The sequence below is a fragment of the Artemia franciscana genome, chromosome 10 (genome assembly GCF_032884065.1).
Source record: "Artemia franciscana chromosome 10, ASM3288406v1, whole genome shotgun sequence".
Taxonomy (NCBI): Eukaryota; Metazoa; Arthropoda; class Branchiopoda; order Anostraca; family Artemiidae; genus Artemia; species Artemia franciscana.
Genome location: NC_088872.1, coordinates 5409832 through 5425775, shown reverse-complemented (window position 1 = coordinate 5425775; position 15944 = coordinate 5409832). Strand labels below are relative to the sequence as shown.

The window sequence follows — 15944 nt, the reverse complement described above, 5'->3', positions numbered from 1 at the left end:
AAGGATATCAAGATAAAAATAAGCATTTTTTTTTTAATATGCTTGTAAGCATCCTTGGGATTCAATGAACTGACAGATCATAAACGCTTTCATTCGTGAAAAATGAAACAGTTGCTCGTGGCTGGTAAAGTCGCAAGTAGTCGATGTCGATACAGGAGTCACAATGTACGTATGGATAAAGGCCGCCTCCTTCACGATGTTCGGTGCTGAGTCTCCCAGTATCAGAAGGTGTGGACGGTAAAAAGCTACAGTATGGCGATGGCTGGAGAAGGATGTTGTACTGTTCAGATTGTCAATGGAAGATCTTTGGTCTGCAGCACTTCATACGTCATGTTAGAGAGGCACCGTTGTTTCCTTGTGTGCCAGTCGATGTGGGGACACCTAGCCCAAGTAAAAAGAGAACATAGTTGTTATGGCCAGATTTATTAAGCTTAAGGTTATACATTGTAATAACGTCTGGTTTTGAATATTTGCATAATGTGCCGCATTGATCGCGTGCGAATTGGTCAAGTTACCTTGGCATCACCAATAATGCATTTTAATTTCTAGACAGCTGAAACTGATCTGTTTTTCTTAGTATTTTTAAAAGTTATTTATTTCCTAAAAGCTTTTTTTTAATATCAAGTGTATTCTCATTATGGAATAGAACCATACTTTTTGCACAGCTGTTGTGGCTAAATTTATTTGTAAGAAATTTGATAGTAATGTTCTTTTTTTGTCTAATATTGATGTTTTATGACTTGTTTATGTTTAATAGACGGCGAAGTGGCTCTTACGATCGTCCTTCCCGATATCGTCGCAGTAGATCTCGTTCTCGCCGAAGGTCTGAAAGCCGTTCTCCAACGAGGTCACGAAGTCGCTCACGATCACGTGACCGTAGTGCTTCTCGAACAAGGGATGAGCGTAATGGAAGCGTCGAGAAGACAACTAGGCGAGCATCTGCAAGAAGATCTGAAGACAGACGTTCAGCTGACCAGACTCCTGATAGGAGATCCCCAACTAGAAGCAGGTAGTTTTTTGGTAGTTCATTGTTGAAGTATCTATTTGCTTATGGTAAGTATTTGGAAACTAGCAGTCTTATACTGGTGATTATCAGAATATAAATTATAATAGGTGCATTTTGAAGGCTCGTAACTAGTCAAAAACTCAGCTTTCCAGCCTTTCTGCCTGGTCGCTTTGCTAGAAATTTACTTTTAGAAACTTGATATAGACTAAAAAAATATCACTGAAAGAGAAAAAAAAACTGAAAATGTCGTTTGAGGCGTTATTTAAGAATGTCCAAGAAAATTAAATGAGGGTCTATGAATTTCACTTTTTGTCAGCAATGGCGCAAGTTAGGTTTTTGGTTATGATTAAAATTCAGTTTTCTACCTCATTTTTGCGGGCGTCAAAAATGACTATTCAAAATCTTCCCTGGGAAAATCTTGACGTATCCTTTTTGTGTGAATTTATTTATCGGATATTTGTCAAGAGGATCTAAATAAATGCTGCTCAGTTTTCAACTTCAGTTTCTAATAACAGAATTAGTTGCTTTTTTAAGGAGGTTAGACACCAGTGGAAGAGGTTTTCTGAGCATAGATATTTTGTGGCAAACAAAACCATCGGATCTCTCAAATACCTTTCATTATCAACTTTATTAAAAATAAGTTGAATTTCATCTCAGAGCAATCCCAATGTTCAGTGGGCTATATACGATCTTGAAGATGAGTTAGTAGAGGCTAATAGAAAGAGAATTTGGGAAGTTAGCTTGAGGGGGGGGGGGTCAAGCCTAAGGAAATATCTGATAGGTTGCCAAGCACATGAGGAAAAAACCGTTGTTCTAAAGAGCGAAATGAGTTTTCGCAACAAAATCAAATTTATACGATTATATTAGGCATTGAAAAGCCTCCTCTCACTTCTCACTTTTAAAGAGTGTTGTGTTAATGTTTTTAGATTGCTGCTGCTTCCCTGTCTTCTGCTCCTACCCTTACGATGTAAAAATACGATTACTGTACTGTCTCATTCAGTGACATTAGCTAAAGGAATGGGGAAATATCTACTACTCCCCCCCCTCTATATTTCAAGAAATACCTTTTTTGAGGGGGTATTTTCACTGAAAATGTCTTTTTTGGTATTTTCAATGAAAAAATCTCTACCCCCCCCTCCTCCCTTTTAAGTTCTTGTGAATTGCCGCCACTGGTGTCATTTGAACTTCTTCTTGTAATTGTATCAGTAGTCGTAAGATATTTGAAATGACTGTACTTTGTGTGTCCAAATGCCCAAATTTTGACTAGATTTTATCCTTTTTTCTCTCTCTCTCTCTTTTAGATCCCGGTCCCCAAGCCGTCCTGATGATGAACGTGACTGAACATTTTAAGATAATTTATTTCGAAGCGGTGACCACTCTCTTATGGTTGTAGTTGTGTGTTGTAATTTTATCTAAGGATTCACATTTTATACTCCACTTATAGAATATATAAGTCACCTTGTTCTTATGTCTTTGTCTTCTATATTGTTTTTTATTATCATTAATTTTTTTCTATGTCTGTTTCGGTAAGTTGCATACCGGAAAAGTCGTCTCCTCAGGGGTAGGAGTGGGGGTCAACTTGCTTTTGTGTATTTTTTACTTACAGTTCTCCCAAGTCATCGAGTAAAAAAAAAGAAGCAAAAATAAAAGAACAATCGCAGAAAAAAGTATTCTTGAACATTTCTCCAAACACAAAATGTCCAAGCCCTGCCCTGTATACGTTTTTTCATTCGTGTGGCTTCAGTTCAGAAAGTGTTGAGTTGCAGGATATAAATTTTTACTTTGAAAAGGGGAAAGGAAATGGTTAGTTTTTAATCCAAATGGTGTTTTAATTGAATTGTGGAGATAATTGGATAGTCTAGCTAGTCATAGGCACAGATGTTTTTTTCTTTGCAGTCTAGAAGTAAAGCCACATTGGCACATTTCCAATTTTTTATAAGAGGAGGATTAAAACAGTTTCTAAATCTGACAGAGTCCATCTGCCATTGTAGCTTTCCCAGACCCGGCTGGTGCATTTTAGATGTCATAGTGCTGGGTGTTCAACAAGTGTTATTACCTACCCTCGTTTTGAATCCAAAAGAGTTGATTTGGATCCGTAAGTGAAGCAAAAAGTTACAATCTAGATTGTAACTAAAAACACTTTTGAGAAAAGAAACTGATTGGTCAAAATTAATGATGGCTGGTTAAGCGCCTATCAGAATGGAACTCAAAGCACAGGGTCATTTAAGAGAATGTTGGAAATCGAGCTATTTACAATGTCTAGAAATCTCATGTTGAAATATGCCCTTTCACTGGTTATTGCTAAGACTGGAACCGCCACTGAAAAAATGACAATGCTATCTCTAATTTCTGACTTAACTTTGGCTGAATTTGGGAATTTTCACGTTCATTTGCTTGCTAAAGGGAGGACATTCGTTCGTTTAGACATCTATCATAGCACTCAAAAGTGAACGTCTAATTATGCTATTTTTGCGAAAAAAGGTATTTGCTTAAATACACTTGCAAAATGCGGCGCAAAGGAGTTTACAAATATGCTCGTACGGCACTTCACAGGTCGTATTTTGTTTTAATGCCTAGAATTTTTGCTGATCTGCACGGTTGGAAGAATAGATCGGTGCTTCTCGTTTGCGAATGGAGTAGCCAAATTTACAAATTCAAGGGCACTCGTAATCGCTGAAGCGGTGTAAAAATATTATTTTAGTAAGGTGTTTTTAGACATCTTCTAGTTCTGCTGATATGTAAGCAGTGTTTGAAGTTTGAGAAACCCAAAGAGGACAGCAATACTCGAAGATAGGCCTAATGAAGGTTGTATATCCCAGCAGGAGTTGGAGATCCGAGAAGTCCTAGCCTGCCCAGACTTGTTAAACTCTGGATTCAGTAGTGACGTTGGCGGACAATATTGTCTACATGCAGCTTAGACGAGCAACCACTTGTAAATGTCACACCCAGTATTATTGCAGCGGAAAGAGTGAAACGGCACATCCCAGATTATAACTTCCCGCTTGAGTGGATATATAATGCTGGGAAATCCGACACCCCCTTCATGAAAAATCCCCTTCCCCCATGAATTCCTCCAGAGAAAGATCGTCCCCCGTAACCACCATGGTCCAATGGATTCCGTTGATTTTGGATTAAGATCGAATAGTTATGGGCATCAAGCCATGGTTAATTGTAGGAAAAGTCAAGACAGATAGTACAATTGTGTGAGAGACAAATAAATGTCGCATAAATCTCGATTTCTGACTAGTAGACTATTTGATTGACACTTGTTGATAAAGTACGTGAAGAGAGTCGGGTCAAAATCCTGTTTACTACAACACCTTGGAATGTGTACTTCAGAAGTATAGACAAGCTGTCAACTAGCTTAAAACGCTCCTCAAATTCTGCTACGGTTTGGTTGATGACAGCTAGGATTAAAAGAGCAACTAGTTTCGTTCCTTGGGGGTTTCCGCAGGTTAGTTCTGACCACTCAGAGCAGATATCTTTGGTAAGCAAAATGTAAACTGATTACCATATCATTTGTAGAAATTATCCTCACTAAGCTAGGATTAAAAGAGCAACTAGTTTCGTTCCTTGGGGGTTTCCGCAGGTTAGTTCTGACCACTCAGAGCAGGTTTCTTCGGTAAGCAAAATGTAAACTGATTACCATCTCATTTGTAGAAATTATCCTCACTAATCGTAGTACTTGAATTTTAGCTCCAATCTCTTTCAGATTTATTAGTGAGGTCAGGTGTTTGATAAGATCAAATGCTTTTCTGTGGTCCGCCAAAAGTAAATCGATAATACTATTAGAATTCCGACTTGACGATTCCCAATAAATATACTGCTGTGCTATTGCCTTGTATGCAATCACATAGGTATGGATCGAAGGTGTAATGTATTGTAACAGAGAACAAAAATACCACTCGATGGGTATTTCAACATCCATTTGATATAGACGCTTGTGCAATGTAGACTTAGCAATGAATTTTGAACTGAATGGTGTGTTTTTATCTTAGTTTTAAAAGCAAAAAAAGAAACAGTGTTATTTCAGGGGCTTAAAATGGTATTTACGACAGCAGTGATTTGTATATTTGTAAAGAGCGTAGTACCGCGCATTGGTTGATTTGCTCATCTTTTAACTAGCGAATTAGTCTAAACATTCCTAAATTTATCAAACTTCGAAATATCGACTTAGCAATGGATTTTGAAGTAAATGGCGTGTTTTATATTTTGGTGTAACGAGCAAAAAAGGGATCGAAAGTCTTTGAATTTACCAAAATTCGAAAACTAGAGGATGGTTAAGAAGCCGTGTGCCCTATATCAAATTGTGTTCTATCGTCTGCACAAACTTTGGGAGAATACTTAATTCCAATCATTGGATAAAAACAAGATAAGACGAAGACCGGCCTTTATTATTCCTTTGTCCTTGAGCATTTCATAATAGTAAAATATTACATTATTATACAGTAGGTTAACCATTTGTTAAGAGTATCTTAAATAGCTGCAGAATATCTCCTACTTGAACGTAACACGATCAAAATACAACATAGTTTGTATGCAAGTATGACTAGCCTGTGACGGAGAAAATACTTTAATACCCCTCCCCCTCCAAAACACCTTAAAGGATTTTTAAATGGAAATGGCACATACTACCTTAAACCTTGATTAGTAGCAAAACTTCTTTTTTTTAGAGCCTAAGTTAAAAATTGATTTCGTGCTACAAAATCAACCTAAAACTTAAAATAGAAGAAGATGAAACCTCAATTCGTGCGTTGTGGGATATTAAATTTCAGCGAGATAATTTTAATGAGTATTTTTTTTCTAAAAATTTTGTTTACATGGCGATCCTTATAATTTGGCTAACCTGATTCCAGGATACATGTTTACTTTAAACACGTGTCATGGGTAGCTTCTAGGGTGTGCAGAATGTAGACGCCATTCAATATACCCTGACGCAAGGAAAAACGATGTGCCAGTTACTGATAGATAATAACGTGGTTTTGGCTTCACAAGTCTCATACAGGCTACTAAAACTCAAGAAAATATAATATTGTAAAGTGGAGGCAATTTAAATTTGCAATTTTTACAGTATTGCCGCCTAAATTCCAATAGTCTCGAAGTAGATGTGCATATTCAACCACCTACCGACCCCTACTAAAGAAAATTTCCCCAAAAACTGCCAATAGTTGACAAAAAAAATACCAATAAGTGTCGGCAAAATGGTAGCCGGCCCGTAATAGGTATATTACTCTAAGCATTGGGATATACATAATCCTTACGGTACCTCCTTGTTTTGCCTGTCCTATTTTTGATTCTAACAGATTTTGGCAGGGATATCTAATTTTGGCAATAAAATAAGAAGACAAAATAAAAATCAGTTTTACTTCCTTTACATTTTTAAACCTTCATCAACTTACAGGGATATTCTGCCAATCAACTAAAAAGACAAAAAAGAAAATTTATTCATTTAAATTTCTAAACATTCATCAATTTACACTAATATCAAAATATTCCCTTTTCTGAACCTCAACAGTGCCAACAGTATGAGTTGCCTTTTTAAAACTTCGATCACCCATTGTCTTGAATGATGCATTCGAAAGAAGAGGTCCGAAGGAAACTGAAACTTAGTAGAAGGTAGGAAGGAGTGAAGCTTTTAACAGATCGGGGCGGAGCATGCGTAGCCGATGTGGCCTTAGGAGGCTTGTTGTTGCAATGGGTACTAGTAGTAGCACATCCTAGTAAAAGACTTCCGACAAATGCTTGTTAGTTTTTATAGGAGTATTTTCCCCAAAAACTTAATTTCTGCGCGAATCTGGACTATATTCTTTTTTCTATCTCTATGGTCTGAAAACTCAGTGACAGGATTGTAAGCCATGCGAAAGGATCTATTGGCAACTCTGAAACTCTTGGTAACACTGTCGTACTCTAAGTAATGGAAAATACATTATACTCACCATTACCCTGCTGGTTTAGCGATCAACCTTTTGAACCAATTATACACATTCAGGAATATTTAATTTTGGCAAGGCACTAAACAGACAAGAAATCAATTTTTAGTTTTATCACATTTCTGAACACTAATCAATTTCAAATTCAAATATCCCGGTGAATATCTTACACTAATATTCAATACATCTCCTTCTTCAACTTCAACAGGGTCTACTATATAAGCAGCCTTTTTGAAACTTCGACTATTTCTTGTATTGAATGATACATTCGAAAAGGACTTGGTTTCAAACCAATATAAAAATGCGTCCAGTTGTCCTTTTTTGTTCACTTTGAATTTACAGGAGGTATATTTATCAATATAAAATTCATCATATTCTAAAATTAGAGCCTTTTTCGGTATTGAAAAAGACAGAATGTCGATTGAGCTCAGGTCGATATCTTCGAAGTGACTAGTCTAAAAGAATAAGGAAACAAATCAGAAAATATAAAATATATATATTAAATAATATATATATATATATATATATATATATATATATATATATATATATATATATATATATATATATATATATATATATATATATAAATACGTTAATCTAAATATAAAACATTCATATTTTATATAAGTTTTAAATATAAAATATATACTTAAAACTTGAAATATATACACAAATTTTAAATATAGTTTTAAATATAATGTATATATATATATATATATATATATATATATATATATATATAATATACACAAAAATATATATATAGCAGCAGAGACTGTTGGACGCAAAATGACCACAGAGCACATTCTTTTGTGAGGGAAGAATGGTAGAAAAAATGTTTGCCCCCTTACCTCCAACACAAAATATATTGTCACCTCCTACCCCTCCACAAAAAAAATCAGAAAGTTTCAACTCGATCCCCCAACCAAGAGGCAAAATAGGGGAGATTTGCCAAAATTACGTACAAAATTTGTCACAATTTTAATGAAAACTAATAACTGTATAGCGAGAAAACAAGTATGATTACTAAAAGCTTACACAAAAAACAATGATTAAACAAACGGATCAAACCGTAATAATACAAGGATACGCCGGTTCTGACTTTTTTTCGAAATTCAGCAACAAAAAGTAAGAAGGTTGAGAATAGGTGATAACTTATATCTTAGCATAGGGTAAAGGTCAGAGAGGTTAAAAACGGAACGATGAAAAAATCTAAATAGAGTAGACAATTGTATTGTCATACAAAATTGTAGGGCTACAATTTTGGAGTACGAATTTTCACTTCTCTTTTTGCGAGTGTAATATTCAACCATCACATATCATCAAAATTGGGGATATGGAAATTTAAAAAGCTTAGATAGCAATTAACGGAAATGATACTTACATTTTCGAAGTTCAAATTTAATTGATGAAGCGCCAATCTGTCTTGGTCCTAACAATCATCTTATCCGCCTCTTTTGCTAAATTGTTATGTTTTTTTTTCTTATATTTGTGTTATTTGTTTTTGTTTTTTTTTGTGTTCTTTGTGTTATTTGTAGTTCTTTGTTTTTCTCCTTGTACTCCACTTTTTCCCTTTTGTAAGTATTATTATATATAAATTAATTATTATATATATTAAATAAATATATATTATAAATATTATAAATAAATATTATAATAGTATAATATATATATTATAAATATTATATATATATAAATAAATAATTATATAAATAAATTATTATTATTATTATTTAGCAATATTAAGCGGAATAACAACACCAATGGAAACGGGAAGAGCTTTTGCCTTAGTCAGGGAAGGTGGAAAAATCAAAGCAAGCAAGATTGAATGGAATGCATGCATTGAACAATTTTCTTTAGAAAATGTTCTTCAACAACCGTCACATCACGAGGCGTAATAGGATAGTTTGAATTTGTCAGGTTATCTAATCTTGCTGAATTAAGCACGTTGCCATATTTGCAGTATAATCTACCCCTAGTCGATTTCTAAATCTAATGTCTGATGTCATTTCGATATCTCAATGTTGAGGAAGTCGATCAAAGAAACGAAACTGTATAATGAAGACTCTTTAAAATAGAAATGATATAGGATCAAAAAAGGCAAAATACAATAAAAAAGGTATTAAAAAATGCATGCCAGTATACAGATTTTTTCGAGAGGGGCATACTTCGATAAAAACCAAAATGGATAAGTACGAGTTTATAGGAAACATTATAGAGATCACAATTTTCTTATAGGACGACGGGGTACGAAAACATCTTCCTAGATAGGTGCCAAGAAACAAGTTCGCCGTACCTTATATTCATTAATACTGTTGCTGAACTTCAAATCTTCTCTCGTAAATAGAACAGGGTCATGGACTCGACTATTCAATTCCAAATACTTTGATCTTACAGGTAGAATGTAGATAACTAGCCTCCTTGTTAGGCAGATTCCACCAGTCGAAAGATGGCTCCTGGAAGATTTGAACTATGGTTGAACAACTCAGGACTAAGGATAAAAATATACTTTGTAACCTTTTTGCAAAGATTGATGTGAAAATAGGTTGACAAAAACGTTAAACTAGGAAAAAGAGAACAATTCAACTTAACTTGCAATAGACACTTGAAGCAACAGAGGGGTGATTCCAGACCCCAACCCCTTCTAATCTTGAAAATGATGCGTGAATATATTTTTTTTTAATTAAAAGACACTCCCTAAGCTATGCCCCTCACCACCCACAAAAAACGTGCAAGCGGGATAAACTTTTCAATCCGTATTTTTGAAAAATCCTCTCAAATCTGTTCTAGTCATTCTGTAAAACAAATAAAACTTCTAGAATATCAAATGATAGTAGTAACTGGCTTATAAATAAGTTGGCTTAATCTCGGCTTTGAAATATTTTTCCTTACTTGAAAAACTTTGCAAAATTGAAAGATCTTAAGCCGAACTGGCCATCCATGACGTCTCAATAGCAGAAATCTCAATGAAGAAACAAATGTAAGGGACTATGACCAGTAGAAAGGAAAGATAAAGACCAAAACGAGGCGGATATTTCGCCTGTATGAAAACGAGGTATCTCCAATGATGATGAAACAAAGATAAAAACTAAAAAAAAAATAAAAACCAAAACCAAGGAATCAAAACAACCAATATAAATATCTACAATTGTCACAAATGAACCTCATAGGTCACAGAAGCTAATAGAGTTACTTCGATGAGAACACCAAAGCAACTATTCCTTGGTTTGGTTTCAATTTTTTCTTAGGTTTTTTAATTTTTATCTTTGTTTCATCAGCGTTGAAGACACTTCGGTTTCATCCGAGCCAAATATCCTTTTGGTTTTTATCTCTTCTTTCTGCTAGCCATAGTCACGTTTGTTTGTTTCTTCATTGAGATTTCTCTCTTTGTTCTTTGCCCTGGAGAATTGAAAAATATTGACCCGAAAATACACTCCATTCGTGGTTTGAACCTCCCTCCCAGAGACGTATACAGGGTGAGGGAGGGGGCTCATGGCCCCCTTCCCCCAAATCCTAAAAATTACTGAATTTTTAAGAGCTTCTTCTTCAAATTATTATTCTTTGTTACTGGGCCCAAAAAAAACCTGCGAAGGTGCCTGCCCCTTCCCTTGATTTTTCAAGATTTTCACCTAGGGTTACAAGAACTAAAAACGATAGCTTATCAAAGAATCTTTAAAACATGAATTTTTTTTTCTGTCTAACTCAATCCGTCGTTTGACCGTAATTTCTACGTATTAATAGAAAGAGAAAAGTGTCATGCATGCTAATAAAATTTAGGAATATAATGTCTTCCTTTGTTTTTTGCCATGTGTTTTTTTATGGGGGGGGAGTAAATATTGTGTTGTTTTTTTTTTTAATGAGAGAGATTGATTTGAAGTTTGAGTTGACTATGGTTATGTTGTCATTTTTAATGAAATATATATTTTTAATTGTTATTGCCGTACGTCTACAAAACTGTAAAGTTTTTCTTAGTGCGACAGCATTTTGTAAAAGATGTGTTTTGGCTTTGTATGTGAAGAAAAAAAAAATCCCATCATATTAAATTACCTCCAAAATTCCAAGTTCTGAAATCCTTCTGGAGACAATGTTCCTGATTCACGCACCAACTCAGTAACTATCAAATCGAATCTTAAATCTGCTTTAATAGCCTGTTCTCTCGAGATTCTTGCAAAACTTTTACTAAAAAGTACGTCCACACAACTATCCACAAAAAAATCAACACCGTTCACATCATTTTCTAACACTAAAAAACTTGTACTTAAAAGCAAAACTTTCACAATACTGTTTTTGTTTTGAATCTGCTGTAAGTAATTCAAACATTCCTTAATATAGTTCATCAAAGTAGGATCATTTAGCCTGTGCACTAGTAAAGAACTCGCAAATAATTTATTTTCAAGTACTTCATCATCTCTATCTACTTTAATAGTTACGAAATGGCTTTTATTTCCTTTTAAAATGTTCACAAGTAAGGGGAGACAATCATTCTTTTGAATATTAACTAATTTTCTTGTTGGAAATATTGCCTGCTCCCAGCAGGACTCTGTCCCTGGGGAATTGGTCAAAGTCTCTACTTCATCTAGTTCTAACGTAAACCAACCAACAAAAGCATCAATTAAACCATCCTTAATACACTTTACACTAATATTATCAGAATAGTTTTGACAACTCCTTATTGAGTCAAGACTTCTAAAATCCACTTGGAATAACTTTAATTCATCAGTTATGCATTCAAAGTCTTCCGGATTTAGAAATTCAAGGTTATATGGTGCGTCTGTCACGTTGCTATATAGAGCGCCATCGTTGATTACAGCTCTGTTTTCATTCCGTATTTTAAGACTAGAAACACCGACAACGTAGAATGTTGCCCTATATGGGATAATTAGTGAGGAATAAGAAACATTTCCAAAGCGAGTAATTGCATCTTCAAATACTTCCAAACAATTTTCACCAAGCAATCCACCATCAAAAATTTCTGAAATTATCAAATCCACCCTAGAAGAAAAAAAAATTGGTGAAACAAGTTAGAAATCATCAACTGATGAACCAAATTGACGATTCATCAACTCTTGTTTCTTCTAGTGTGGATTTGACAGTTTTAGAAATTGCTGATGGTGGATTGCTTGGTGAAACTTGTTTGGAACATTTCCAAAGCGAGTAATTGCATCTTCAAATACTTCCAAACAATTTTCACCAAGCAATCCACCATCAAAAATTTCTGAAATTATCAAATCCACCCTAGAAGAAAAAAAAAATGGATGAAACAAGTTAGAAATCATCAACTGATGAACCAAATTGACGATTCATCAACTCTTGTTTCTTCTAGTGTGGATTTGACAGTTTTAGAAATTGCTGATGGTGGATTGCTTGGTGAAACTTGTTTGGAACAAATCCAAAGCGAGCAATTGCATGTTTAAATGCTTTCAAGCAATTTCACACAGCAATCCACCATGGATCTGAAATTAACAAAACCACCCTAGAAGAAAAAAGTTGACGAATCAACCGAAAAAGTAATGCACTGATAAATTCATGAATCAACTGATAAATCGTCTGATCTATTAGTCACGAATATTAGTCGACTGACGCTTTTTCTTCTTTGAAAACAAATCTGAACAGACTAATAGTCAAGGACCCGAGATAAAGAGAGATTGCTAGAAAATAGTTACCAGGTTTCAAGCAGCTAAAGAAGGTTTGAATATGGAATCTAGGGCAGAAAAAAAGCACTGAAAACGAATATATCTGGTAGCACATTCATAGATCACTAAAAAATAGTTACTAGATTTCAACCAGCTAAAGACGGTTTGAATATGGAATCTAGGGCAGAAAAAAGCACTGAAAACGAATAAATCTGGTGGCGCATTCAAAATTCCTTGCGCCAATGGCAAAAGGAGCGTATCTGCAGAAACAGGGAAAAAACAATGATTAGGTATATTTTTATTCTGGGAAGCTTTTTTGAGCATTTTGTCTAGTAGAATATTTCTCCTTGAGTGCAATTTCAGATTCAATTCCATAAATGAGGGATTTCAAGAGTAGATGGGGGGTAATATATTTCCACTCTAATTTTCACATTTACCTTGCTTTAATTTGCACTTGCAAGCATTAAGAATTTACGAGTTCTTCAACCGATCGACATTAGCGTGAAAAAGCTATACTCTGTGAAATACTAAGTATTTGCAAGTTCTCTCCCATCCCCCCAACCTAACACCCCCGATGTGATCCAGATCTTTCCATGCTAGGACACCCTCTTTGCGCTTAACTTGTGCACCTAGCGAAGATTTTACGCGCTACCTAGCAATGCGATCTCATTGCGCGAACGTTAATGCTATAGCCTTCTTGATAATCAAAGATAAAATTCATTGTGAAAGGGCGACCAGGCTCCTTAACCTTGAGCCGCCAGATCACACTGTTGAATCCACCATCAATCAGATTCGTCTGCTTTGTATGACCTTCTTAATATGAATGAAACTTTACAGTTTGATTCCACACCACGAAGTAATTTCCACACCACGAAGATAGCTCAAAATGTATCGAAAAGCAGATGATGCTTTAAAAACGGCCGTGTCCGTATTGCACCTGAGAGAGCTCGTCTCATATGCTCCTTCAATTTTTCTGAGAGAGGCCAGTGGTTTGCCTGGATGGCCTGAAAACCCGAAAATCGAAGAGGAACGCTGCTTGTATGGGCGTGAAACCTTTGTTATCTACTTTATGCCACTGGTTAGCCAAAAGCCACCAGCTGAACACGAAACCGTCGAAATCTATGCCATACGATTGCTTAAAACTGTGTTGAAAGGGATACTTGAAACAGCAAGTGAAATTCATATCGTGGGTGACAAGTATGACGGACTGTTTGGTCACACTGATCAAAATGGTGGCAGTATATCTCTGAAGAACTGCAGTGGGTGTTACCAGTTACGTGGTTGCTGCTCGACAATCTACTGCTTCTCGACGAGCTCAAAAATTAGAAACTGGACAAATATTGTTGAAAATACAAAGAGCAAAGCAAATTTGATGTAAGTAATTTATGAAACATGTGAAGCAAATGGGTTTGACTGTATAGACAGCTTAAGTACTGCCGACACCTTGCGTGTATGACTATCTAGAGGATTTGATCTTTAAGCAATGATGTTGATTCACTCAGTTTCGAGGAATTTCTGTGTAGCACACATGAGGAAGCGGACACGAGAATGGCTCTGCAAGTTGCCTTTTGTTCCAGGAACGGCTTTGAAAGGGTGACTGTTTGTGCTTATGACACTGATATAGTTGTGATACTAGTGGGCCAATTCCATCGTCTCGTTAACATTTTTCCTGGGGAGAACGGAGAAGCAAATGTTGAACTCCCTGGCGTTCATTCACTGCATTTCGGGGTGTGACACAATGAGTTACTTTTTCTCCAAAGGAAAACAAACATTCTTAGCTTCCGCCAAGAAGAGCAGTCTGTACAAGAAGATTCAGTATGCCATACAGAAGTTGAGAGCTGAAACCTTCACAGAAGCCAGCATGTTCTCCTTCCAAGATGTTGCAATAAAGCTGATAATCAGCGCTTATGGAAGGGATCCTAATCAGTTTGCCCTCAATGATTTAAGAGCACACTTATGCCCTCGTAAGAAGGAGCTGAAAGCGTTGCCTTCTACAGAGGAGACGCTTGTGGAACATTGTAAGCGTTCTTGCTATCAGCTTGCAATCTGGAATGCCTTATTGATTACATGACCATGTCTGCCAAGCCCTTTCAGTTATGGATGCCAATTTTCTAGACAAGATGTTGTTCCTGTTGTTTCGAGCACTTCCTCGTTTGCGTCGGGATATTCACAACTCTTGTGTGAGTGTAGTAAAAAGTGCACCAAGAACTGTACCTTCCTCGATTTTGTGTTGTTTTGTGTGCTTGTGCCAGAAAGCGTGATAATTCACCCAAAGAAGCATAACATATGCGTATTTTGTGGTCATTTTCATTAGATTATTTTTCTTTCTCCTTTTTTTCATCAAGAGCTCTATTTCTGCAGCAATATTTTTTTATTTTGGACGTACTTCTGACGAGGCTAGGATTCAATATCTGTACACTTTAATTTATTCCAAGTGACTCCTGTTTTGAAGCCACTAACGAAATGGAGTTGCAAAGGTGTTTTCACCTTCCTGCGCACCCCAATTGCTCTGTTTCTCCCCCTTTCAAAGTTGGTTTCTTGTGTCACCACGTAAGTATGTTTTAATAACGTACTGTTAGGAAGGTAGATCTGATTTTGCTCATCATTTTTTTTCTCTCTCTCGATACCTTATTTTGTTTCATATTCTAAGTTCAAACCTCTCATCTAGGTCGAAAAACAGAAAATATAGCTGATGACGTCACCGATTATGCAAATGAGGTGATATTTCCTTAGATATACAAAATTGTCGTTGTGCCCGCATATATTGGTTATCAGCAACCGCCCTCTTACAAATCCTCAAACCTTCTTTAGCTCGTTGAAGCCTGTGATGTTAAGAGTTTCGTTGTCTAGGTCCCTGCCTATAAAACAGATAACTGAAAAACATATATAATCTCATATATGTCATTATGGTATACTTTTTTTGCACCCGTAGAGTTTATTGTTTTAGCCTAAGACGACAATTTTTCCACATTTTGGAAGCAGAGATTTACTTCCGTCCACCTATCGACTTGAATTTTGAAATTTGCTTGAATTCTTTTTTGGATCAAAATACATGTTGAAAAGGATAAGAATAAACACTTTATAATAATAATATTTTAATTAACTTTTGATTATTCTTAATTTTGTCGAGGTGAATGGATAGAACTGAAATAAAAGAACTAAATGATATAAGTACACTGTCATTTCGGTTTAACAGGCTTGTCACAAAACCACATGCTCCACAAAGATCATAAACCTTAGTTGCATCTCCAGCTTTTTTTTCTCCTCATTTTACAGTTCAGAGCAACAGCAATAAATCTCATTTTTCGCCCAGCAATTCACCATAAAAAAAACTCCTGAAAATATAAAATCCAACCTTAAGAAAGGAGAAAA

The 15944-nt window shown here is 35.6% G+C and overlaps 2 protein-coding genes across 6 annotated transcripts in view; one reads left to right on the top strand and one right to left on the bottom strand.

The window, feature by feature from the left end:
- Positions 1-757: 757 nt before the first annotated feature.
- On the top strand, positions 758-2470 carry LOC136031694 (serine/arginine-rich splicing factor 7-like; the record flags this gene model as incomplete). The annotated part of the gene is given in 2 exon segments (XM_065711383.1): positions 758-1009; positions 2308-2470. Coding segments are annotated over 2 exon segments (292 nt in total), but the record flags the coding sequence as incomplete, so codon positions are not given.
- A 3956-nt stretch (positions 2471-6426) lies between these two features.
- Positions 6427-15944, bottom strand: part of LOC136031693 (protein arginine N-methyltransferase 7-like) — a 31039-nt gene continuing 21521 nt past the window's right edge. For all 5 annotated transcript variants that reach the window (XM_065711378.1, XM_065711377.1, XM_065711381.1 and 2 more), the window contains 3 exons: positions 10987-11931; positions 9236-9395; positions 6427-7391 (listed from right to left, as the gene is read on the bottom strand). In XM_065711378.1, the coding sequence (XP_065567450.1) occupies positions 7035-7391; positions 9236-9395; positions 10987-11931 (1462 nt within the window). In that variant the 3' untranslated portion in view covers positions 6427-7034. The remainder of the gene's footprint in view (positions 7392-9235; positions 9396-10986; positions 11932-15944) is intronic.